The 24,225-nt window shown below is 45.6% G+C and overlaps 1 protein-coding gene across 2 annotated transcripts; it reads right to left on the bottom strand.

Moving 5' to 3' along the window:
- Positions 1-808: 808 nt before the first annotated feature.
- Positions 809-12,961, bottom strand: Pdik1l (PDLIM1 interacting kinase 1 like). 2 transcript variants are annotated; one of them, XM_042688687.1, is made up of 3 exons: positions 12,743-12,961; positions 8,975-9,276; positions 809-4,359 (listed from the first exon to the last, which is right to left on the bottom strand). In XM_042688687.1, exons 2-3 carry the CDS (start codon positions 9,257-9,259, stop codon positions 3,619-3,621), a joined length of 1,026 nt encoding a protein of 341 aa, XP_042544621.1. In that variant the 5' UTR covers positions 9,260-9,276; positions 12,743-12,961; the 3' UTR covers positions 809-3,618. The 2 variants fall into 2 exon arrangements, with proteins under 2 accessions (XP_042544621.1, XP_042544622.1); XM_042688688.1 differs by lacking the exon at positions 12,743-12,961 and adding an exon at positions 11,581-11,724.
- Between the last annotated feature and the right edge of the window lie 11,264 nt (positions 12,962-24,225).

The following is a 24,225-nucleotide window of genomic DNA, read 5'->3' as shown; positions in this document are numbered from 1 at the left end:
CTGAAGAAAGCACTATAGCAAACTACCCACAGAGCCACCAAAGCAGCAATGTAGAATTTTCAGGGCTTTTTCTTTTTGTTGTTGTTGAAATTTATTTTATTTAAAAACAAAAACAAAAACTGTCATGAACAATAAATTACAATCATTCCCCCCTTTTATAAATTCTTCATAAAATATATTTGACAATCTTAAAAGAAAATTTCAAAAGTTGCTTTCATTTCTGAAGTGCTGATGACTTATTTTTTGACTATTTTGTCATGCTGGTGAATTATTTTGTAGCTGCTACAATAGTTTGATTGATAACATTTTACAATGAAAAACAACAACAATAACAAAGAAAAAAAAAACAGACCAGCAGAAAGAACTATTTGTGTGCTATTTATCTGACACTTAACGCGTACTTCATCATAGTGACAAAGTATCCCTTAGCACCAAAAGTCTACAGGAACCCCATCTTTCTAAGTGACAACTAGTGCAAAAGAACATTCTAGAAACTAACTGTACAATCCTATATTTTAATGGGACACAGCTGCCTATAAGCTTATTTGAAGTATTTGGTCTTTTTTTCCAATTAAGACAAATTTCATAAAACACTACAAAACATGGCAAGAGACTATTAGGGATATTTGATTACTGAGTACCTATTATGGGCAAGGCACTAATATGCACAAATTCTTTGTTTTGTTTTTCTTTTTGGGTCCGGTCGTGGGCCTGAACTCTGGGCCTGGGCGCTGTCCCTCAGCTCTTCAGCTCAAGGCTAGCGCTCTACCACTTGAGCCACAGCGCCACTTCTGGCTAATATGCACAAATTCTTGACTGCATTTTTCCTCTAGCAAATATCTGAAAATTTCCAAATATTGCTAATCATCTTTTATTTCTTACTCCTGATGGAAAGGCATATGGCTAAATGCCATTTTGTTGTGTCATTTTATCAACTCACCTTTAGTGCTGAGCACACACTAGGTACTTAATAAAATACCTTTGACTGAGAGAACAAAGATACATAAATAATTTAATATCATTTTTCTTGGTATTATAGGCTATTTCTGAATACAAAGACTTGGGGCAATTTTAGAAGAAACTTCCTGTGAAAAATTAAAGAATTTTACTTCACAGGTAAAAGCTCTCAAAATGAATTAATAATCAATTTTGGGAATATAGCTCAGTGTAATGTGCTTGAATAGCATATAAAAGGACTTGGGTTTGATCCCCAGCACCACAAACAATACAAAAATAAATTATACTCATTCTTTTAAAGGAGGCAATATCAGAAACTTAAGGAAAGCTGTGACTCCAAGTACATAAGATATATGAAGAGCAAATTAAGCACTGGCATACTTTCACCTAGTCCATCTGGTTAAGTGCCACATTATTAACAAGACATTAGAATGACACTTTTTCTTATTTCCAGTAATGAAATACCCTTGGTCAGATCTGTGCTAAACTAAATGACCCAGAGGGTCAATTACCTGAAGTTCCTGTGTATTTCCATCCCTAATGTCCAAAAACTTGTTTTTCTTTTTTGTGGTCCTGAGGACTGCACTCAAGGCTTCAAGCTCTTACCACTTGAGCTAAGCTACAAGTCCAGAATTCTTATCTTTAATACTTTGAAAGTATTGTAAGAGGCTTAAATTCAATAAAATCTTCATCCAAATTTAAAATTTCTGTATTAATATAGTCTAGAAATGTACATACTTGGATTTTTGTGATGTTTTACCTTTGATTATCACCTCACCATTTCACTTTTTTTTTTTCAGTGTTGGGGATCAAATCAAAAATTTTGTGCATGATAAGCAAGCACACTATCACTGAGCTACATCTCCAGCTCTTTGAACACATTTTTAAATGGGGGGAGATGATGATAGTAATATCATAAAAGTTATGGAAATTCAAAAAAGCTAAGGAGACTATGCAAACTATCAATAATATTCAGTATGCTAATACTACTGGGTTTGGTTTTTAGATTGTAATATTTAATGAAGATCCTAGTGGGCTGGGGTGTATATAGCTCAGTGTTACAGAGTATTTGTCTTGAGCTGAAGAGCTCAGGGATAGTGCCCAGGCCCGGAGTTCAAGCCCCACGACTGACAAAAAAAAAAAAAAAGAGTATTTGTTTCACATGTGCAAAGTTCTGGGTAAATCCCAATCACTGAAAAAAAAAAATAGTGCTTTATAAAGATTAACAAATACAATGTAAAATCTGTTTACTATTACAGGCTAGTAATCTGGTTTTGGAAAGTACTCTTTCCTTAGATTTTTAACCTGCAATTACAGGAAGACAAATTGGAAACAATCATACAGTAAAAATGAATTTTAAGAGGAATAATGGTCTCCTGGTTTCTGACACAGACCATAGCAAGTGACTATACAGAATCAGTAGCTTGTGTACTTAAAAAGTAGCTGATGCCACAGTATTTTATCGTTTGCCAAACTGTATATGTGTCATCTCAACTTTAGGAAAAAGTGACCAGTATTTAAGACAACTATTATCACTGTCTCAAGTGAGACAGAAAAAGAGCATTCATCAGTGCCAAAACAAAAGGAATTCTAGGATCTGAAAGACCATACCAAGGTAGGCAATGAAGGTATAGCTCATTTGGTTTCTTCTACTTTATGCTGGGGCTAAGACAAAGCCCTAAAACCAAAAATTAATATATCAAGTATTATAGCTCATTTATAGCAATGTTTTCAGAAACAGAAGAATCTTATGTTCAGATTTATATCAGACTGTAAATGTTCAAGTACAAACATGTCCTAGCACAGTGGTTTAATTAAATGAACATCCAGTTACCTAAAGAAGGTATGAACGAACCATCAACACCCTTGCCAACCTGCTACCATATGAACCCATGACTAATTCAACGCTATAGGGCACTGGAGAACTCAAACATGATCTGGCAGCTCTGAATTGCTTAACTTCAATTAAGTTTAACCAGTAATTTTAGACCCTCCAAAATGATGTCTTTGAAGAAAACTATATAGTATTACAAACCAAACCAAACCCAAAACCTTAGTATGCTTTCCTTAGAAGGAAGGGCAGGGAAGGAAGCTTTGTTTATTTTTTTCACCACTGATTAGACCAGCAAATCCCCCAAACCCCAACCTGTATCAAATAACTTAAACAGAAGTGGCATTTTCTTCATATGGAATGCAAAATGCACACATTCACATACTCACATATACATAAATATATACATATATGTTTCCTTTACAAAGCTTCAAAGGTTGCATTACCAGCACGCAAACCTCTTCTTCCATGGAAATGCCTAATACTGACAAGGAATGTCTAAAATACTTAAAAGAGACATAGTTCCAGAAACCTGGACTCTTCTCTTCTTGGCTCTTAAGAGAATTTTCCTGCCAAATTTCTAATGGTCATTAAAAAAAAAAAAAAAAGAGAGAGAGAGACATCCACGTTGGTAATACACATTCAAAACACACTGATGGCCTGCTTGGATTAAGGAAAATGAGGGGGGAAAAAAACCCCAAAAAACTACCTCACAAAAAGTCTAAACCCTAAGAAGGTGGAGTTTAGCTTTTTGTGTTCTTGTTGCCATATAATGTTGCATCACTTAAATCAGAAGCAGCATTTTATCCAAGACATTTGCAAATAAGATGTCACGTTTCCCAGCTACTATCTTTAAATGCAATCTGTACTAATCTGAGTTCTAGTTCAAAAGCATCTGGACGATCCTGAGGGTTTGCAGCCAGCATTTCCTTAATCAGTTGTTTCATTCGCCCATTCATAGTTTTTTTCTTCACAGGAATGAGAAGTTCCATTTTGGGATTTTCCAGAAGTGCCTCTCCAACAGGCACAATTTCGGTTCCTTGTTTTACATAACTCCCCAAGAGTTCTTTCTTTGTCTCCGTGTCTATGAATGTGATCCTTTCCAGCATTGCCCAGATGATAATCCCCAGAGCAAAGATGTCAGCTTTTGCTGTGTAGTGTCCTTCCCATACTTCTGGAGCCATGTAGAAATCCGTCCCACATGCTGTGGAAAGGAAACACTTGTTTACGCTGACAGGTTCTTCTGGGTTCTGTCCAGACGCCGAACAAACCTTACTTAGGCCAAAATCAGCCACTTTCAGTGTAGGTTCCAAGTCACTGGTATCCAACCTGCTTTGGGAAATCAGGATGTTATCAGGCTTCAGGTCTCGGTGGATGATTTGGTTTTTATGCAAGAAAGCCAGAGCACTGCTCAGTTGAAGCATGAAGCTAGTGTTAGTTTTACGATTGGGTTTCCTGGACAACAGATACTCGTTCATGTCTCCTCCATCACAAAAATCCATCACAAACCACAAATAATAGGCGCTTCTGGGATCAAAGGCAATTTCTCCTTTTAATGAAGTCTCTACAAGCTACGAGGAAAAAAATATTATTATAGTATGCACAAGTTACACAATGTAGTTATTAAAAAAAAAAGAAATAGATTCAAAAGTTGTCAGTCTCTTATTTTTTGTCAGTCGTGGGGCTTGAACTCTGGGCCTAGGCACTGTTCCTCAGCTCTTCAGCTCAAGGCATGAGCTCTACCACTTGAGCCACAGCACCACTTCCAGTTTTCTGGTGGTTTATTGGAGATAAGAGCCTCATAGACTTCTGCCTGGGCTGGCTTGAACCATGATCCTCAGATCTCAGCCTCCTGAGTAGCTAGGATTACAGGCGTAAGCCACTGGGGCCTGGCTCTTGTTTTTTGTGATGCTGGGATTTGAACCCAGGGCCCTGAAACATGCCAGGTAAATGTCTCACACTGAAGTAAACCCCAGACCCAAGTAATTAGTTTTTGTTTTTGCTAATTCTGGGGCTTGAACTCAGGGCCTGCACACTCTCCCTGATCTTCTTTTGCTCAAGGCTAGCACTCTACCACTTGAACCACAGTGCCATTTCCTAGTTTTTCTGTTTATGTAGTATTGAGGAATCAAACCAGGGCTTTATGTATGCTAGGTAAGCACTCTACCACTAAGCCACATTCCCAACCCGTCTTTAGTTTTAAGTGGAAATCCCATGAATATTTTATATGGCCAATGCTTTCATATGTGTAGGGTTTTGGTAAGCCTGGGTGCTGTTCCTCAGCTCTTCAGCTCAAGGCTAGTGCTCTACCACTTGAGCCACAGTGCCACTTCCAGCTTTTTTCTGCTTATGTGGTGCTGAGGAATCGAACCCAGGGCCTCATGCATGAGAGGCAACACTCTACCACTGAGCCACCTTCCCAGCCCTTGGTAAATATTTTTTAATTATTATTATAAAGGTGATATAGAGAGAGGTTACAGTTATATAAGTCAGGTACAGGGTACATTCTTTTTGGACAATGTCACCTCTTCCCTTGCTCTCTCCCCGTTTTTCCCTCCCATCCCTACCATTTGTGCATTTAACTTTTTTTTTAGTTTAATTTTTTTTTTTGTCGGTTGTGGGGCCTGAACTCTGGGCCTGGGTGCTGTCCCTCAGCTCTTCAGCTCAAGGCCAGTGCTCTACCATTTGAGCTACCACTTCCAGTTTTTTCTGCTTATGTGGTGCTGAGGAATCGAACCCAGGGCCCCATGCATGGAAGGCAAGCACTCTACCACTGAGCCACCTTCCTAGCCCCTGCATTTGATTTTAAACTTCAGCATTTCACAATGTCATTTTGTAACTAGTGAATACATACCAAATCTATATGCTAAAAGATAAAATTTTCTTGAAAAGTTTTATTTTCAAACATATCAATCTGGCTTATAGTTTTATATGTCAATGGAACTGAACTTTATTCATCATTTAACTCATTATTTTATCTGCTGTGCTGTGTCAGTTGCTGGTGACTCACACTGTAAGCCTAGCTATTCAGGTTGCTGAGATCTGAGGATCACAGTTCAAAGCCAGCTGGGGCAGGAAAGTGTGAGTCTCTTATCTCAATTTACCACCAGAAAACTGGAAGTGGAACTATGGCTCAAAGTAATAGAGCACTAGCCTTGAGCAGAAAAGCTCAGGATAGCACCCATGTCCTGAGTTCAAGCCCATGATGGGTGGGGGAAAGAAGGGGGGTGGCGAAAGGAAAAAGAGAAATTTGGTGAGAATATTTTCAATTTTTAAAAAATAGCACAACATATATAAGAAGCACTTTTAGAAAGTGCTTATATAAAATGAATAGAAGCTAAGCAAAAAAAAAATTTTTTTTGTACCGGGGCTTGAATGCAGGGCTTTCTGGTGGTTAACTGGAGATAAGATTTTCAGATCTCAGCCTCCTGAGTAGCTAGGATTACGGGTATGAGCCACCAGCACCTAGCTAAATAATTGTATTTTATATTCACTATGTTAAGAGAAAACTTCAGGGGGTGTGGGGGTCGAGATGGGAGGGCAGGGATGGTAAGGGGAAACAAAAGGAGGAGGCAACAATGCTTGATAAGAAATATACTCATGGTCTGAGAAGGTGGCTCAGTGGTACAATGCTTGCCTTGCATGCATGAGGCCCTGGGTTCGATTCCTCAGCACCACATAAGCAGAAAAAGCCGGAAGTGGGACTGAGGCTCAAGTGGTAGAGTGCTAGCCTTGAGCTGAAGAGCTGAGGGACAGCGCCCAGGCCCAGAGTTCAGGCCCCATGACTGGACCCAAAAAAAAACCAAAAACAAACAAGAAATGTACTCATTACCTTGCTCATGTAATTGTAACCCTGCTGTACAGTATTTTCACAATGAAAAAACTTATTAATAATAAAAAATTAAAAATGAGAAAACTTCAATGTACAGAGTACTAAATTGCAAGACAAATTAAATTTGCTATATAGTGACCCTCTAAAATTTCAAATTACACAGATCAATATGGTTCTCTGTTGTTCCTCATTTGAAAGCCTTTGTTGTTTTAAACACAGATTTATAGGGTGGGGGCTTGGCTGAAGTGGTAATGTGCCTCCTTAGTAGCACAGGACCCGAGTTCAAATCCTAGTACCACCAAAACAAGCAAACAAAAACAGACTTTTAAACAGCAAAGTCTAGTGGTAATTCTCAGTTTTGATACACTCAAAGCTGTTTCTTTTCTAAGAACTGACCTTACCAAGTTCTGTCTGACCTTTAACTAGCTATGTCTTAAGTATCTTTTCTATTCAGTGAGTACAGAGCTGCTTCCTCCTCCCTCCTTCCCTCCCTCCCTCCCTTCCTTCCTTCCTTTCTTTCTTCCTTCCTTCCTTCCTTCCCTCCCTCCCTCTGTCTGTCCCTCTCTCTCTCTTTCTTTCCCAGTCCTAGGGCTTGAACTCAGGGTCTAGGTATTGTCCCTAAACTTTTGTGCTCAAGGTTGGTGCTCTATTACTTAAGTCAAGCTTCACTTCGAGCTTTTTGGTGATTAATTGGAAGTAAAAGTTTCACAGACTTTCCTGAATACCACAAACCACAAGCTTCAACTGTCAAGACAATTGAACTCCTACCCTGCCACTTTGCTAGCTAGATGACTCTGGATGAATTATTTTAAGCCTCAATTTCTTTATTTGTTAAGGAGATAATAATAATAATATTTTCCTCATTCCATTGTTGTGAGCAACTGCCTTTAAAGCTTTCATAGAGAGAACATAGAGCCAAGTAGAAATGTTAGCTGCTGGTACTATGGAACATTCAGGTGTGGGGTAGAGATGTAGCTCAAGTGGCAGGAGGTTGCCTAACATGAACCAAGGTCCTGGGTTCAATTGCCAATATTTGCATGTTGAGGGGAATGTTTCAGGTACCAAAGAACATGCTTCACAAAAATTAACTGGAATAGCATGGATAAAAAAAAAACATATCACTCTAGGGCTGGGAATGTGGCTTAGTGGTAGAGTGCTAGACTAGCATGCATGAAGCCCTGGGTTCCATTCCTTAGTACCACATAAACAGAAAAAGCCAGAAGTGGTGCTGTGGCTCAAGTGGTAGAGTGCTAGCCTTGAGCAAAAAAGAAGCTCAGGGACAGCACCTAGGCCCTGGGTTCAGGCCCCGGGACTGGCAAAAACAAACAAACAAAAACCAAAAGAAACTTATAACTCTAAAACATCTAAGGGTTATAGGGTTATTTTTTTTTTTTTGAGTATGGGTCTCATTAACTCAGGCTAACCTCAAACTCATGATCTTCCTACCTCATCCTGCCCAGAGCTAGTTTATAGGTATGCTCTGTTTATATGCCTGGCTAAGTTTATAGTTAAGTAGTGATATATAAAAGATATGTCCAGTTATCAATGGGTCCTGCTACTGGTTGTAGAGCTTTTCCTTTGCTCAAGTCTTCAGTCTTACCCTTTTTATTTTTTTGGGTCCAGTCGTGGGGCCTGAACTCTGGGCCTGGGCACTGTCCCTCAGCTCTTCAGCTCAAGGCTAGTACTCTACCACTTGAGCCAGAGCGCCACTTCCGGCTTTTTTCTTTTTGCTTATGTGGTGCTGAGGAATCGAACCTAGGGGCTTGAGCATGCAAGGCAAGCGCTCTACCACTGAGCCACCTTCCCAGCCCAGTCTTACCCTTTAATAAAACCTATTCTTGTGCAGACTATCAAGTACTATGGCAGAGCAAGTGACTTCTGTCAGTTCTGGTATGGGTATCACAAGCTTAAATAAAACCTCTTTTTTTTTTTGTTATTGGTTGTGGGTCTTGAACTCATGGCCTAGGCAGTGTCTATGAGCTTTTAAACTCCAGACTAGGCTCTATCACTTTGAGCCACAGTGCCACTTTGGGTTTCTTGGGGGCTAGAGATACATCTACTCTGTTCTTGACAGACTTCTATCTATTCCTAACTATAAAATATTTGCATGTAATTATTTATTCAGGTGTTTCATGGATTGTGTTGAGACAAAGTCTTTCTAGGCAGCCTAGATTGGCCTTGAGCTCACTAGGTAGCCTAGACTGGCCTCCTGCATATTTGAAATATTGGTAAGTACTACTATAGCCAGTCAATACCTGCATTCAAGGGGAGAAGTTCACCTGACCCTTTCATTCTTCTTCTTGCTGAAAAATGTTAGGTTCAAACCATTCTTTTTCCCACTCAGAGACACTTACCTGTAAGTAAAGGGAAGAATTAGAGCCATGGGACATCTTTTGTACCATTCCGTCTTTCTGCAGGACGCACTCCTCCAAGTGAATCACGTTTGGATGCTGGCTCTTGATACTACTTAGTGCCCAGAACTCTCGAAGGGCCAGTTCAACGTTTTCAGGGGCGTGGCATCGGATTTTCTTTACTGCCACCCGGGCAGAGGTCTTTCTGATGACTGCTTCATACACAACACCGTAACTACCTCGGCCTACCTCCCGTATTAGATCGTACTTTGGCTGGCTACTCACCATCTTCAAGGTCGACGTTTCTGGGAAAAATCAACAAAGTAAATGCTCTGTTGAAATTAGGTATGGCTACTGGCTTGTATTTCTCTTTATGTATGCATTAGTTACCTGTCTTATTTCAGTGTGTGAAGGATATTTGTTATAACTTGAACAAATCTAACTTGAATAATAATAAAGGTAACATTTAGGACTTACCATGTATCAACAACTGTTTCAAGTACTTTTTTATTAAACTCAATCCTCACAATAATCTTATTAGATAGATAGTTTTATATCACTTTAATAGATGAGGAAATGAAAGCACAGAGTGGGTAAATAGAAAATCTAGTCAAACAGCTAGTAACCAATGGACTTGGGATTTGAAACCAGGCAATCTGGTCCAGATAGCCATGATTTAAACCACTAGACTTTTTCTTATATGAACTAACAGAAAATATTACTGTTAAAAAAAATAAGCCAGGCGCTGGTGGCTCACGCCTGTAATCCTAGCTACTCAGGAGGTTGAGATCTGAGGAGCACGGTTCAAAGCCAGCCCAGGCAGGAAAATCTGTGAAACTCTTATCTCCAATAAACCATCAGAAAACCGGAAATGGCACTGTGGCTCAAGTGGTAGAGCGTTAACCTTGAGCTGAAGAGCCGAGGTACAGTGCTCAAGCCCAGAGTTCAAGCCCCACAACCAACAACAACAAAAAATAAATAAATAAAATAAAGCCCCAAATTCAGCAATTGTATTTACTGATTTCAAAAAGACTAACAATAAAGAAGTAGTAAGGTTCTAATTTCTCTTTAAGGCCAGCATACACATATAAAGTCATAAAACAGAAGGAAACAACAACAACAAAACCTCTAACACCAAAAACACTCCTCATATCTGAATGGTATATGTTTATAAAAAGTAAACCATATCATTCATTGAACTGAAAATATTTGGTTGTATTATTTAAAAGCAAATGGAGCCAGGCACTGTAATCCTAGCTACTCAGGAGGCTGAGATCTGACTGAGGTTCAAAGCCAGCCCAGGCAGGAAAGTCCATTAAACTCTTCTTTCCAAGTAATCAGAAAAAAAGCTGAAGTGGAACTGTGGCTCAAGTGGTAAAGTGATAGCCTTGAGCACAAACACTCAGAGATGGTGGCCAGGCCCTGAGTTCAAGTTCCAGGAGCAGTGAGCACACGCACCCAAGCACACACACACAAATAGAGTTGGGTGCAGTGATGCACATCTGTAATCTCAGCACTCAGGAAGTAGAGTTAGGAGAATGAGTGAGGCCAGCCTGGGCTATATAGTAAGAATCATTCCCACTCCATTCCCTCCTCCCTCACCCCGAAAAAAAGTCAATGGCCAAGTCATTCATGGTCAGAATTTGTTCCTTATGTTACTTCTTTATTATTTATTTATTTTGTTGGTTGTGGGGCCTGAACTCTGGGTTTGGGCACTGTCCCTCAGTTCTTCAGCTCAAGGCTAGTGCTCTATCATTTGAGCCACAGCGCCAATTCTGGCCTTTCCTACTTATGTGGTGCTGAGGAATCGAACCCAGGGCCTCATGCATCTAAGGTAAGCACTCTACCACTGAGCCACCTTCCCAGGCCTACTTCTTTATTTTTTGCAAATAAGTTTGTGGAGAACTGCCCTCCCTTGTTCCCTCTTTTCTGTGGGTACCAGGATTTGAACTCAGGGCCACAAGCCTTGGTTTTCTTGCTCATGGCTGGTGTACTATCACTTAAGTCACACTTCTAGCCCTGCTTTTTTCTGGTTAGTTCGGAAATGAAGTATTGCTGACTGTTCTGCTCCATCTGACTTTGAACCATGATCCTCTGGATCTCAGCCTTCTTAGTATTAGCTAGGATTATAAATGTGAGCCACAGGTGCCTAGCAGAACTGTTCCTTTAAAAGTAAGTTATTTAGAATACAGGCACCTTTTTGTTGTTGTTTAACAATAGTTACTTAGTTCTAGGTCATTTTGTTCAGAAAGCCATCTTACACATCAAGGGGAAGTCTGACAAAGTTCTTTGGCATTGGACATAACACATCATTTAAAGGCACAAACATAAGACCTCCACAGAAATGTCCGAGTGTTGAATGCAGAATCTAAGGTTTCTTTCCTACTTCCCAGATTCTCACTGTAGCCATGGGCAAGACAAGTGACTGGAGACTGTACAGTATTTATACAGTATTTATACTGACTGTACAATCAGGAAAACAAAAAAGTGAACGAGTCTTAGAGCTTGAGATACTGGGAACTGCTAGGTGCACAGGACACGCTAACAAAAAACGACTCTTCAGAGATTGCTGAAGGTTAAGGTCCCACTTCCTCTAATTGGTCGCTTACCCCTTCAAATTCCTACAGTGCTTCCTAGTGTCTGACTTCCTGCTACAAAATCAGAGCAGCAACCTGTCCTGCTAGACGTGCAACGCCAGCTACTGTGTATTTATTGCCAAGTGCTCCGGTCGCAGCCTCTTCGCCTGTCCCACCACCTCCGGTTCCTACAGGAAGGGGCACCTTCCAGAATAAGGAAGGAGGATGGTTGGCTTTCAAGTCCTCGGGATCCGGATCTGATCTCAGCACGGGCGATGCAAGGTGTACACTCAGGTGCATTGCCCCGGGGCGCTGCTGCCCGCAGTGCTGGCCCAGCGCGGACACCGGTCGGCCGGAGCGCACACCGGCCGGTGCCGGGGACAGCGGCGCTGCCCGCCACGGCGGCTCGGGCCGCGCTGGCTCGTCCGGCGATCAGCCGACCAGCTCGCTCCCGCCTGCGGCCAGACGAACCTTGGGTCGGGGGGGTGGGGGGGAGCCTCCCGGAGTCCCGCCACGACCTCAGCTCCTCGGGGCTGCGGGCGGAGGGCCGGACCTGGGGAGTGTCCCGAGCGGGAGCGGAGGCCGCAGCCCGGTCCGGAGGCTCGAGGAGCTCCGGGCCTTCCCCGGGATGATTCCGTTGACAGGTCTGTGACGGGCCTGGTGGGGACGGAGGGACGTGCAGGCCGGTCGGCTCTGCAGCGGGGCGTCTGTGCCACGCGGAAGAGCCAGATTTACCTCAGGGCAGCCGCCGCCGCTTCTCCCTCTCATGGGCTCTGCAGGCCGCCATTATCGTGTAGCTCGCGCCTCGGCCGCCGCCGCCTCCAGTCAGAGGCCGGCGCGCGCCCCCGTGGTGCGCGGACACACCCCCTCACGCAGGCCACGCCCACAACGGCTTTCCGTAGCCCCGCCCACCGCGCGTGCCCGACGCCTTGCTCGGCGCTTTAGCTTCACGGCTCTGCAGGAGCCCGGGAGTCGCTCGAGGTGTGCGCGCCCCGGAGCTTACCACTGGAGTCCCTCCCCGCAGGGGTGACCGGTCCAGCCGGGGCTCGGTCACCCCCTCCCCCCCGAGCCGCAACAGGTGCGCCGGGCCCGGGGTGCCCGAGAGGCTGTGCGGCGGCAGGCCTGGGCTTGGGCTTGGGCCTGGTGCGCGCGCAGCCGCGGCCTCGCCTGCCCTTCCCGCCCTCTTCCGACCTACCGAGCGGGGGGCTGGCGTGCGGAGGTCGCTGGGGCGGGACGCCCGGTGCATCTTCCGCGCGGAACGGAGGCGTCTGCGGGTGGCGGAGCTCGGCTGCGGGCTCGCGAGGAAGCGCGGCCCGAACCCGGGAGGCCTGGCGGGCGCCCCGCCGGCTGGGAAGCTGCACCTTTTGTTCGAGTCACTGAGCCGTCTTGGCGGGCGGCGCGGTTGCCGGGGCGGCGGCGCGGCGCTGGGTTCGATCGTCTGGGAAGGCGCCGTCCCCTGTCCCGCTGGCGCGGTGGTATCTCCCTTAAAGAAGCCGGAGCCTCATTGTTCCTGACCGCGGGGATCCGGGCGCCCGGCCCCGCGCGGGAGGGAGGGCGCGGTGGACCCGATTGCGGCGCCCGCGCCTCCCCCACCCGGCGGGCCTGCAGGAGGGTCGGGATCCCGGCCCGAGGGCGCGCGGGAAGGGGCCACCGTCCGAGCCGCGTGGGTCCGGGCTGACAGCTAGGACCATGGTCATCCGGGTGGGACAATCAGTGCGCGCCTCAGGCCCGGGAGTCGTTCGGCTGTCAGTCAGATCCGGGCGCTGCTCGCTTGACAGACAGCCCGGGGTTGACAGTCACTCAGGGAGAGACCCAGAGCAATCGGCCGTCCAGTTAGCGCTACAAATCAGTAAGCGTCTGCCAGAAACGACTATTCCTCCCCTGATTATTCTGCACCTACCGTTTGGTAATGAGGAGGTACAGGGTACAAAGAGCCTATGACACTGCGCTCCAGGATCAGTCATTTTCCTTTCTGTCTTCCATTTATGGACCTTCTTCCGATTCTGGGACTGGGTTAAGTCTCTAGATAAATGATCTCACTGAATCCTAACCGAATCCCGTTTTTACAAGGGAGGAAGCTGACCTCAGCATTATTTGACCCAAAAGTGTAGGTCTTGAATATCCACCCACTCCACTCCTTCCGACACCCCCCCATTTAACTCCAAAAACTTCAGGGTACTCGCCTGAAATCCTAGCACTTGGGAAACTGAGGCAGGAAGATCTTGAGTCTGAGGCCAGTCTGAAGTATATAGGAATGAAGCTACCTTAAAAAAAAAAAAAAGTTGAGATTGAAGTCCATACCCTCCACCCCAAGATAGGCTGGCTCCATAATATATTTGGTAGATATTATTGTGGGACCTAAAGATTAAGTAATTTGGGATGTTGAGGATAAAGGTTACATAGTGGCTCTGTGAGTACATTGTGGGGGCTGGGAAGGGGTTGGGAAGGGGCTGGGAAAAGGTCCCAGCCAAGTGAGGGCTCTGAGCTTCACTAACTTCAGAGTAAAGCTGCCCCCTTCTGGACACAGGAGCCTTGCTTGTGATTTACTCTGCAGCCTCCTTTAGTGCTAGTAGAGGCACAATGATGTAACTTAGCAAGGAAATTTGGCAAGATCTAGCCACCTTACATAAGAATTTACTTTCAGGGGCTGGGAAGGTGGCTCAGTGGTAGAGCGCTTGCCTTGCATGCATGAGGCCCTGGGTTCGATTCCTCAGCACCACATAAGCAGAAAAGAAAAAAAAGCTGGAAGTGGCGCTGTGGCTCAAGTGGTAGAGCGCTAGCCTTGAGCTGAGGGACAGTGCCCAGGCCCAGATTTCAGGCCCCACGACTGGACCCCCCCCAAAAAAAAAAGTATTTACTTTCACCCAGGAACCCTAGGTCAAATCCTGGACTTCTAGGAAGTACAGAAACATGTGTATGAAATTGTTCATTATAATATTAAGAAGTAGCAGAAAGCTGGGCACCGTGGCTCATGCCTGTAATCCTGGCTGAGGATCTAGGTTCATGAGACTCTTAGCCAGAAGTGGCACTATGGCACAAGTGGTAGAGCGCTAGCCTTGAGCACAATGAAGCACAGGAACAGTCTTCAGGCTCTGAGTTCAGGCTCCGGGATCAGAAAAAAAACAACAAAAAACTGGGAACTTCTCACATATCTAATAATATGCTGCTTGAATCAATAGTAAACATGGAGTAAATACTGTGTCTCATCAAATGATCCAGCTGTTAAGAGATGACTTTGGTAAGACTGGGGAAAGGAGAACATAGACTGATAGATTGAACTGAGGAATTACTGTACTTTCTAGTTAGGTGCAATGGGGACCTAGTACTTAGAGAAAAGCCTTTTTCATCTGGAACAGTGCACTGATGTATCATGGATGGAGTGAGATGAGGCTAGGACTGGCTTTAAAATACTCCACAAACAGCTGGGCACTGGTAATCCTCCAAAAACAACTGGGCACACCTGTAACCCTATCCACTCAGGAGGCTGAGATCTGAGGATCCTGGTTCAAACCAGCTGGGCAGGAAAATCCATGAAACTCTTACCTCCAATTAACACTCCAAAACAGGAAGTGGTGCTGTGGCTCAAAGTGGAGTGCTAGCCTTGGGCAGAAAAAGCTCTGGGACAGCGCCCATGCCCCGAGTTCAAGCCCCACTACTGGCAAAAACAACAACAAAACACAAACAGCAATAAAAACAAAGAGGAAAGTTGGCAAAATGGTGATAATTGTTTAAAACTAGTGATGGGCACAAAAGATTCATTACACTATTTTGCGTTTGAATTTTTCCAACCTAATTAGACAATCATACCCCCCCCCCCCCCCCCAATGAAAAAAGGTTGAGATTTACACAGGTTGGGACCTTGGATACATCAATCCTGCCCCCTGGTGGCCAGTTTTTACCAATGCAGCTGCTGTTCTTTTAAAAAAGCAGGTGGGAAAGCACAGACATGGCAAAAGTCACGACCTTTCCCTCTACTAGCTTATTGTTTTACTGCTGAAGAAATGGAGGTGTAGGAGGACTCAGTAACTTAGGTTCCTAAGTAGTCACCAATGGAACCAAAGCTCCGGGGATCTCTGGATTCCAAGTCTTCTTTTGGATTCATAAGCCCCATAAATCACTTTTACTTTTTTTTTTCTTTTTTTATCTGAATAAAGAGGTCATATGGGGCCAGTGCAGACACCCCCAATTAGGATGGGTTCACAGAAGCAGTTTATCAAGGAGCAGTTAGATACTGTACTAAACAACATGCAGTGTTACCTTCACAGGTAGCCTCAACTCTGTCCTATTGTTGTTATTATTATCATCTGTGGCAGTACTGAGATTGAATTCAAGGCTTTGCACTTTATCTAGAAAGTGCTCTACTGCTAAGCCAAGCAGCCAGCCTCTACTATTTTCTTTTAGCCATTGCACGCCAGACTTTACTCTCATAGAAATGCACACTCACCTTGAGAAACCTACTTCATTTCACAAGGACCCTATGAAGCACATATCTCTCTCCACTTCACAGATGGGGAAACCGAGACCCAGAGATATTAAGGACTCGACGAAAGCCATATGGCATTGAGTGGCACTGTAGCTGTCTGCTCCAAAGGCTTGACTATACCACATAGTCCCTCGAAAGTAAATGTCAGGTAGGCATGAGTGACTCGGCTTCATAATACTAGCTATTCAGGAGGCTGAGATCTGAGGATTGCATTTGAAGTCAGCCTGGGTAGGAAAGACTGTGCGATGTACCTTCAATTAACCATCAAAAAAAAAAAAAAAAACCTAAAGTGGGCCTGGGGCTGTGGTTTAGTGGTAGAGTGCTTGCCTAGCATGCATGAGGCCCTGGGTTTGATCCCTCAGTATCACATACACAGAAAGAGCCACAAGTGGCACTGTGGCTCAAGTGGTAGAGTGCTACCCTTGAGTGAAAGAAGCTCAGGGACAGTGCTCAGACCCTGAGTTCAAGCCCCAGGACTGGCAATAACAACAACAAACCTAATGTGGAGCTGTGGTTCAAGTGGTAGAGCCTAAAACCTTGAGTGAAAAGCTGAGACAGCACCCAGACCCTGAGTTCAAACCCCAGTACTGGCACACACAAAAAGGAAAAAAGAGTGTCATCACCACCACCACCACAACCAAGTATAGTGATTCATGTCTGTAATTTTGGCATGTGAGGATCTAAGTAAGGTATAAATCAAGGCTCTATAGGCTGCTAGCAGAGCTGTGCTGTCCTTAGCAGCAACAGCCATCCTGTCACCTGATTCCAGAAACCTAGGGATTGCCCCTCTCCCAGGCTGGCCCTGTCCCTGCCCCCTGGGGCGGTCAGGAGGCTTGTGCCAGTAAGCCAGCTCCTGCTGTCCCTCTCCAGGACAGGCAGCCTTCAGGAAGCTCCTCTCCCCTCCCCCATCCCAGCCCTCTCAGTTCCTAGAAGTTCAGAAACTGAGCCTTCATGTCAACAGTACCTTTCTTTGGCATCCCTGGCATATGGTGACGGTGGGGACACAACTTGGTGCTGCTGGGAGGCGGGCTTGGAGGGTCCCTTCAGCGGTTCGCTTGCTTCATGGCACAGAGCAAATTTTTAGGAGCCTCAGTTTCCCCAAATACAAGCTGTACCAGAAAAAGACAGCTGTAGGATGGAATGTGGCACATTTGGCACCTTGGTTGTTGCTCTATAGGACTCCCAACAAGGGCTTCATGGTGACTGTTGTTTTCTTGCTGCCTGGGTCTCTTTAGGGCACCAGGTCAGAGAGAGGGGCTGAGAGGCGCTCAGCTATCTTAGCACAGGTGGCAAATTCCGGTTATTAATACCCACAGGCCTGGCATGTAGCATTGCAGAGATGAGGTACAGAGGTGGGGGTGGGAACAGGTGGCAGGCCAAGGAGCCACAGCCTTCCGGGCCTGAGCAGGCCGTACTTGGCCCTAACTACTGCCACCCTGCAGACACCAGCCACCTGCAGCTCAGGGTCTAGCAAAGGTGTGAAATTCCCAGATGAACTCGAGTGGGGCAGGCATCTTTCACTTCCCTAAAGGAGCGACACTGTCCTGCTGGGGTCCCACCTGGTGCCCAGAAGGAGCAAACCCACTCCTGGAATTGAAATCAAAAGGGACACCGGAACCAGGTGCTGGTGGCTCACGCCTATAATCCCAGCTACTCAGGAGGCTGGGATCTGAGGATTGCTGTTCAAAGCCGGTCTGAGCAGGAAAGTCTGTGAGACTCTTATCTCCAACTAACCACCAGAAAACTGGAATTGGTGCTGTGGTTAAAGTGGTAGAACATTCGCCTTGAGCTGAAGAGTTGAGGGACTTACTCAGGCCCAGAGTTCAAGCCCCATACCAACCCCCCCCCCAAAAAAAAAAAAAATGGACACAAGGATCCTAGCTTGCTGTCAGGGTTCAGAGCTCAGCCTCTGAACTCAGACCTGCCATCTGGGAAACTTCAGTTCTCTAATGTTAACAAGAAGCCATAATGGGGCTGGGAAGGTGGCTCAGTGGTAGAGTGCTTGCCTTGCAATGCATGAGGCCCTGGGTTCGATTCCTCAGCACCACATAAGCAAAAAAAAAAAAAAAAAGCCGGAAGTGGCGCTGTGGCTCAAGTGGTAGAGCGCTCACCTTGAGCTGAAGAGCTGAGGGACAGCGCCCAGGCCCAGAGTTCAGGCCCCACAACCGAACCCAAAAAAAAAAAAAAAAAGAAGCCATAATGACACTGAGCTCTTCTGGGTAGTGCAAAGGCTTTCTTCCAATGGGGTCAAAACAGCCCACAGGAATCTGTGTACCACAGCATTGGGTTATTTATTTATTACTAGTACTAGGGCTTGAACTTGGCCTTATACTCTCATTTGGCTTTTTCCACTCAAGGCTGACGCTCTACCACTTGAGTCACACCTCTACTTTTGGCATTTTGCTAGTTAATTGGACATAAGAGTCTGTCAGATTTGTCTGCCTGGGCTGGCTTTGAACCTGGATTCTCAGATCTCAGCTTCCTGAGTAGCTAAGATTGCAGCTGTGAGCCACCAGTGGCCAGCTGCAATAGTGATTAATGGACAGCAGGGATTAGTAGCCCAACCCTGTTCCTCCAGGAACAAAGGCTTTCCAGAATTTCTCCTCCTCTACCCAAGCCAGCAAGCAGTTCCACCATCCAATGCTTCTTCATTTCTTTATATATATTTATACAAATTAACCTTCATTAATCGATTTACTATTAGGTAGCATTTCTTGGAGATCCATGATAAGGCCTTCTCCCCACCCTCTCCCTGCCACTACGGGGCTAAGAATGTGGCTAGTGGTAGAGTGCTTAGCTAGCATGCATGAGGCCCTGGGTTTAATTCCTTGGTACCATAGAAACAAAAAATAGAAAAAAATTAAAATTTAAAAAGAAGACCCCTGTGTGTGCATTATTCCCATGGCATGGCAACAATTGCCCCACTTTACAGATGAGGAAACTAGGCCCTAGACTTTCCCCGATGCCACCTGTCAGCAGCCGGCTTCTCCTGAGAACACGTAGTTCTGGGTGTCTGTGGTTGCATCACAACCCAGGGGAGGGGCTGAGGGACAGCTTGTCTCTGTTCTCCTGAACTTCTGCCAGCGCAGCCTGCAAGCTGAGGGCTCGTTCACCCACATGACCAGCAGTTGATGTTGGTTGTCACCTGGAAACGGCTGGAGCAGCTCCAGGTGGCATCACCTGTGACCACCATGGAGCTCCTACGTTCTGAGTTAAGCTGCCTTTCCCCTTCTGCCATTCAGTCTTACTCCGTGTCCTCCTTCCCATCCTTGTCCTCCTCTTCCTCTTTCTTGTTTCTTTTGTGCCCATCCTGGGGGTTAAACTCAGAGCTATGACCTCAGCTTTTTTTCTTAAGACTAGTGTTCTACCACTTGAGCCACAGCCTCACTTCTGGCTTTTTGGTGGTCCATTGGAGATAAGAGTTTCATGGACTTTCCTTCCCAGGCTGGCTTTGGCCCCCTCCTCCTGAGTAGCTAGGATTACAGGTGTGACCACTGGAGCCCAGCCCTCCAGCAGTCTTTTTTTTTTTTATTGTCAGTCTTGGGGCTTGAACTTAGGGCCTAGGTACTGTTCCTGAGCTTCTTTTTGCTCAAGGCTAGCACTCTACCACTTGAGCCACAGCACTACTTCTGGCTTTTTCTGTTTATGTGGTACTGAGGAATCGAACCCAGGGCGTCATGCATGCTAGTGAAGCACTCCACCACTGAGCCACATTCCCAGCCCTAGTCTTCTTATGTTTGTTTTATCACACTCAGGGTGACTGTTTGACTGTTGAGAACACCATTCTTTCTATCAGGTGGTGAGCTCCTTGAGAGCACAGGGCCTAGAATGGCCTCCCATATGAGGTTGCTGGCGCCCCCTGGCAGAATCAGATAGGATAGCAAAGAACAGTTGTTTAATATTCACGTGAGAATTGAGCGCAAATCAGAGTTCCCACACACCTTTGTGCAGACACTCACCTCACTCCCCTGTAGTCAGCACCCCGCATGGAGCGGTATTTTGTAGAAGTTGATGAATCTGCATGTGTGTCACCACCTATAGTCTGTGGTTTACCATGGGACTTCACTCCTGGAGCTGCCTGTGCTGTGAGTTTGGGCATATGAATCCCCCACAGCACTATTGTGCAGAATTGTTTTTCTGTCCTGGAAATCCTCTGTGCACTCCTTTGTCCTCTTTCTTTTTCTCTTTGTTTATTTATTTATTTATTTTTGTTGGTCGTGAGGCCTGAACTCTGGGCCTGGGCACTGTCCCTCAGCTCTTCAGCTCAAGGCTAGCACTCTACCACTTGAACTACAGCGCCACTTCTGGCTTTTTCTGCGTATGTGGTGCTGAGGAATCGAACCCAGGGCCTCATGCATGCAAGGCAAGCACTCTACTACTGAGCCACCTTCCCAGCCCTGCCTTGTCCTCTTTCTCCCTCCTCTCTTTTCTTCCTGTCTCCCTAATTTTACCCATTTCTACAGTGTCAGCCAATTGGAGTTTTATGGCATATCAGCCCTTTCAGACAGACTTCTTTTATTTCATGCACATGTAAGGTTCTTGTGTGTGTGTGTGTGTGTGAGTGTGTGTGTATGTACTGAGGCTTGAATTGAGGGTCTCCTGCTCTTGCTTAGCTTTTTTCAGATAAGCCTGGCACTCTACCACTTGATATACCTCTACTTCTGGCTTTTTGCTGGTTAACTGGAAATAAGTATCTCATGGAGTTTTTTGCCTGGGCTGGTTTTGAATCGTGATCATCAGATCTCAGCATCTTTTTTTTTTTTTGGTCTGTTGTAGGGCTTTTGAACTCTGGGTCTGAGTGCTGTCCCTCATCTCTTCAGCTCAAGGTGAGAGCTCTATCACTTGAGCCACAGCGCCACTTCTGGATTTTTCTGCTTATGTGATGCTGAGGAATAGACCCAGGGCCTCATGCATGTGAGGCAAGCACTCTACCACTGAGACACCTTCCCAGCCCCAGATCTCAGCATCTTGATAGCTAGGATTATAGATTAAGGCATGAGCTATTGGTGCCCAGCTTCTTCCATGTCTTTGTGTGGCTTGGTAGATCTTTTCTTTTTAGTGCTAAGTAATATTCCATTGTCTGGATGTGCCACAGTTTATCTACTCACCTGTTGAAGGATGTCTTAGTTGCTTCTAAGTTTTGGCAGTTATGAATAATTCTGCTATAATTTCTTCCTCCTCCTCCTCTTCTTCCTTTTCCTTTCTTTCCCTTCTTCTTCCTTTTCCTCCATGTCTTCCTCCTACTCTTCCTTCTTTTTGGTAGTGCTAGGACTTGAGTTCAGAGTCTTGTGCTTGCTAGATGCTGTAAACAGAATTGCATGTGTTGTGTGGACATGTTTTCAATTGCTTTGGGTAAAGATGGAGGAGCTGCACTTCTGGGCCATATGCTGATCCAGTTTTATGTCCCCACTGTGGTGATACCAACTTGCATGGCCACCAGCCGCCAATGGGGGTCTCCGCTGCTCATATCCTTGCCGGCACTGATGGCAGAGTGTTTTGGAGTTTGTTTTTTCTGGTAGAATGTGCTATTTTGACATGTGTTTTTCCCATGATATAGGATGTGGGGTATTTGCCACCGTTGAATTTTCTTTTTCTTTTTTTTTTGGGGGGGGGGTCCGGTCGTGGGGCCTGAACTCTGGGCCTGGGCGCTGTCCCTCAGCTCTTCAGCTCAAGGCTAGCACTCTACCACTTGAGCCATAGCACCACTTCCAGCTTTTTTCTTTTTGCTTATGTGGTGTTGAGGAATCAAACCCAGGACCTCAGGCAAGCAAGGCAAGCGCTCTACCACTGAGCCACCTTCCCAGCCTGCCACCGTTGAATATTCTTTGTGGGGTGTCTGTTCAAATCTTTTGCCCACATTTGTAATTGGATGGTTTATTTTCTTATATTGAGTTCAAAGGGCTTTTTGCATATGCTGGGTAAGAGTCCTTTATCAAACTATGTCTTTTGCCAGGATAGAGTTTCCTCTTTATTAAATTAAATTAATGTATTTAGTGCTGGTACTGGTGCTGTAGCTCAGGGTCAGGGCACTGTTCCTTAGCTTTTGTGCTCAAGGTTGGCACTCATCCATTTGAACCACACTCCCAACTGTGCTGTCATGGAATGGGCACTTTTTTTGTTGTTGTTGTTGTTGGTTGTAGGGCTTGAACTCTGGGCCTGAGCGCTGTCCTTCAGCTCTTCAGCTCAAGGTGAGCGTTCTACCACTTGAGCTACAGTGCCACTTCCAGTTTTCTAGTGGTTTATTGGAGCTAAGAGTCTCATGGACTTTCTTGCCCGGGTTGGCTTTAAACCTCAATCCTAGATCTCAGCCTCCTAAGTAGCTAGAATTATAAGCATGAGCCACTGGCACCTGGCAGAATGGGCGCTTTTTGAGGAGGAGAGTCAAAATACAATTGACAAGGAAGTTGAGGGAAACTTTTATAGATTGTGATAAGCATTAGGAACAAACTGAACTGATGTTGAGTCTAAGAGTAGGGAGATGGGAACAGGGACAGTGTGTGTGTGTGTGTGTGTGTGTGTGTGTGTGTGTGTGCGCGCGTGTGCGCGTGCTCACATGTGCATGCTAGTAATAGGGCTTGAACTAGGTCATTGTCTCTTACCTTTTTTTTTTTTCTCAAGGCTGGCACTCTACCCCTTGGGCCACAGATCCACTTCCAGCTTTTTGGTAGTCAATTGGAGATAAGAGCCTTAGAGACTTTTCCTTCCCAGGCTGTCTTTGAACTGGGATCTTCAGATCTCAGCTTCCTGTGCTGCTAGAATTATACATGTAAGCCACAAGTATCCAGCAGGGACAAATTGAAATAGAGTGGTTAAGGAGGGCTTCATTGAAGAGAGACCATTTCAGCTGAGAAGGAGTGAAGTTATTTTAGGCAGGACAAACATGTGCAAAGCCCCAGAGGTAGGAGACTGCAAAGAGGGCATTCAAAGCCAGGCAGACAAGGATTTCAAAAGATTCTAAGTTCAGAAAGTCTTGAACAAAAGGGCTTGGTTCTCATCCCCTAGCCCAGCCTGATTTTTCTTTGTGTGTGTGTGCCCATTCTGAGGCTTGAACTCAGGGCCTGGGCACTATCCCTGAACTTCTTTTGCTCAAGGTTAGCACTCTAACACTTGAGCCATGGTGTCACTTCTGGCTTTTTCTGTTTATGTGGTACTGAGGAATTGAACCCAGGGCTTCATGCATGCTAGGCAAGCACTCTACCACTAAGCCCCCTTCCCAGCCCTTCAAGGAAGATCTCAGCCCTTTTTTTCACCTATCCACTGGTGGGCCTCACAGAGAGGCTTTCATTTGCGTGTTCCTAGTCCTCTCCACTCCCCTGTTTCTGAGCACCTTGATCTTTTCCTTGTTCTCTCACTGATGTGCCTTCCTCGGCCACCTCAATAGACTGGGAGCAGTCAGGTGCAGGGGTACAACAGGACCCCATGCAAGAAGATGCAGAGGCGTAAGGCCTGGCTCAGTGCCCAGCTGTACAGCTCAGCTGCTGTTGCAGGGCTGGGTGCAGGGGCCCGCGATGGGAGGGACACCTTGCTGGTGACTGGAGAGTCAAATGGGGTGATGACGTAAGTGACAGCAGCTGGCACACAGTAGGTATTTGATAAATGACAGTGCCTGCCCTTTCCTCGCAGGCCTAGGGACTGTCTTGTTTTCTTCATAGCTTGTCTTTTTCTACTTGGATGGCAGAGAGACAGTTCTTGTCTGAGCTGCCCACTGGCTTTCTAAATAGCTCACGGAAGAAAACAATTCCCCAAATATTCTTGTTCTAAAGACTCTGTGTGTGTGTGTGTGTGTGTGTACGTACTAGGATTTGAACTCAGGGCCTGGGCACTGCCTCTTAATGTTTTCACTCAAGGCTAGTGCTTAACCACTTGAGCCACACCTTTACTTCCAGTTTTTTGGTGGTTAATGGGAGAGAAGAGTCTCATGGACTTTCCTGCTCAGGCTGACTTCGAACCCCAGTCCTCCGATCGCAGCCTCTTGAGTATCTGGGATTCAGATGTGAGTTACAACACCCAGCTCCACGGGTTTTTAAGCAGATAACTCAAAGAATACCTAATTACTGCCATTGCCTGGGAGGTTCCTGAGTGCCCATCATGGGGCTCAGTGCCTGGGGGGAAATGCTACTGTTACCCTGATTTTGCGCTTCAGGAAACTGAGGCTGGGGAAAGCAAATGGCTTCATGTTACATGGCCAGTTGAGG

Source organism: Dipodomys spectabilis, unplaced genomic scaffold (genome assembly GCF_019054845.1).
Source record: "Dipodomys spectabilis isolate Male_0828 unplaced genomic scaffold, ASM1905484v1 ptg000118l, whole genome shotgun sequence".
Taxonomy (NCBI): domain Eukaryota; kingdom Metazoa; phylum Chordata; class Mammalia; order Rodentia; family Heteromyidae; genus Dipodomys; species Dipodomys spectabilis.
This window is presented reverse-complemented; position numbering and strand designations above follow the sequence as displayed.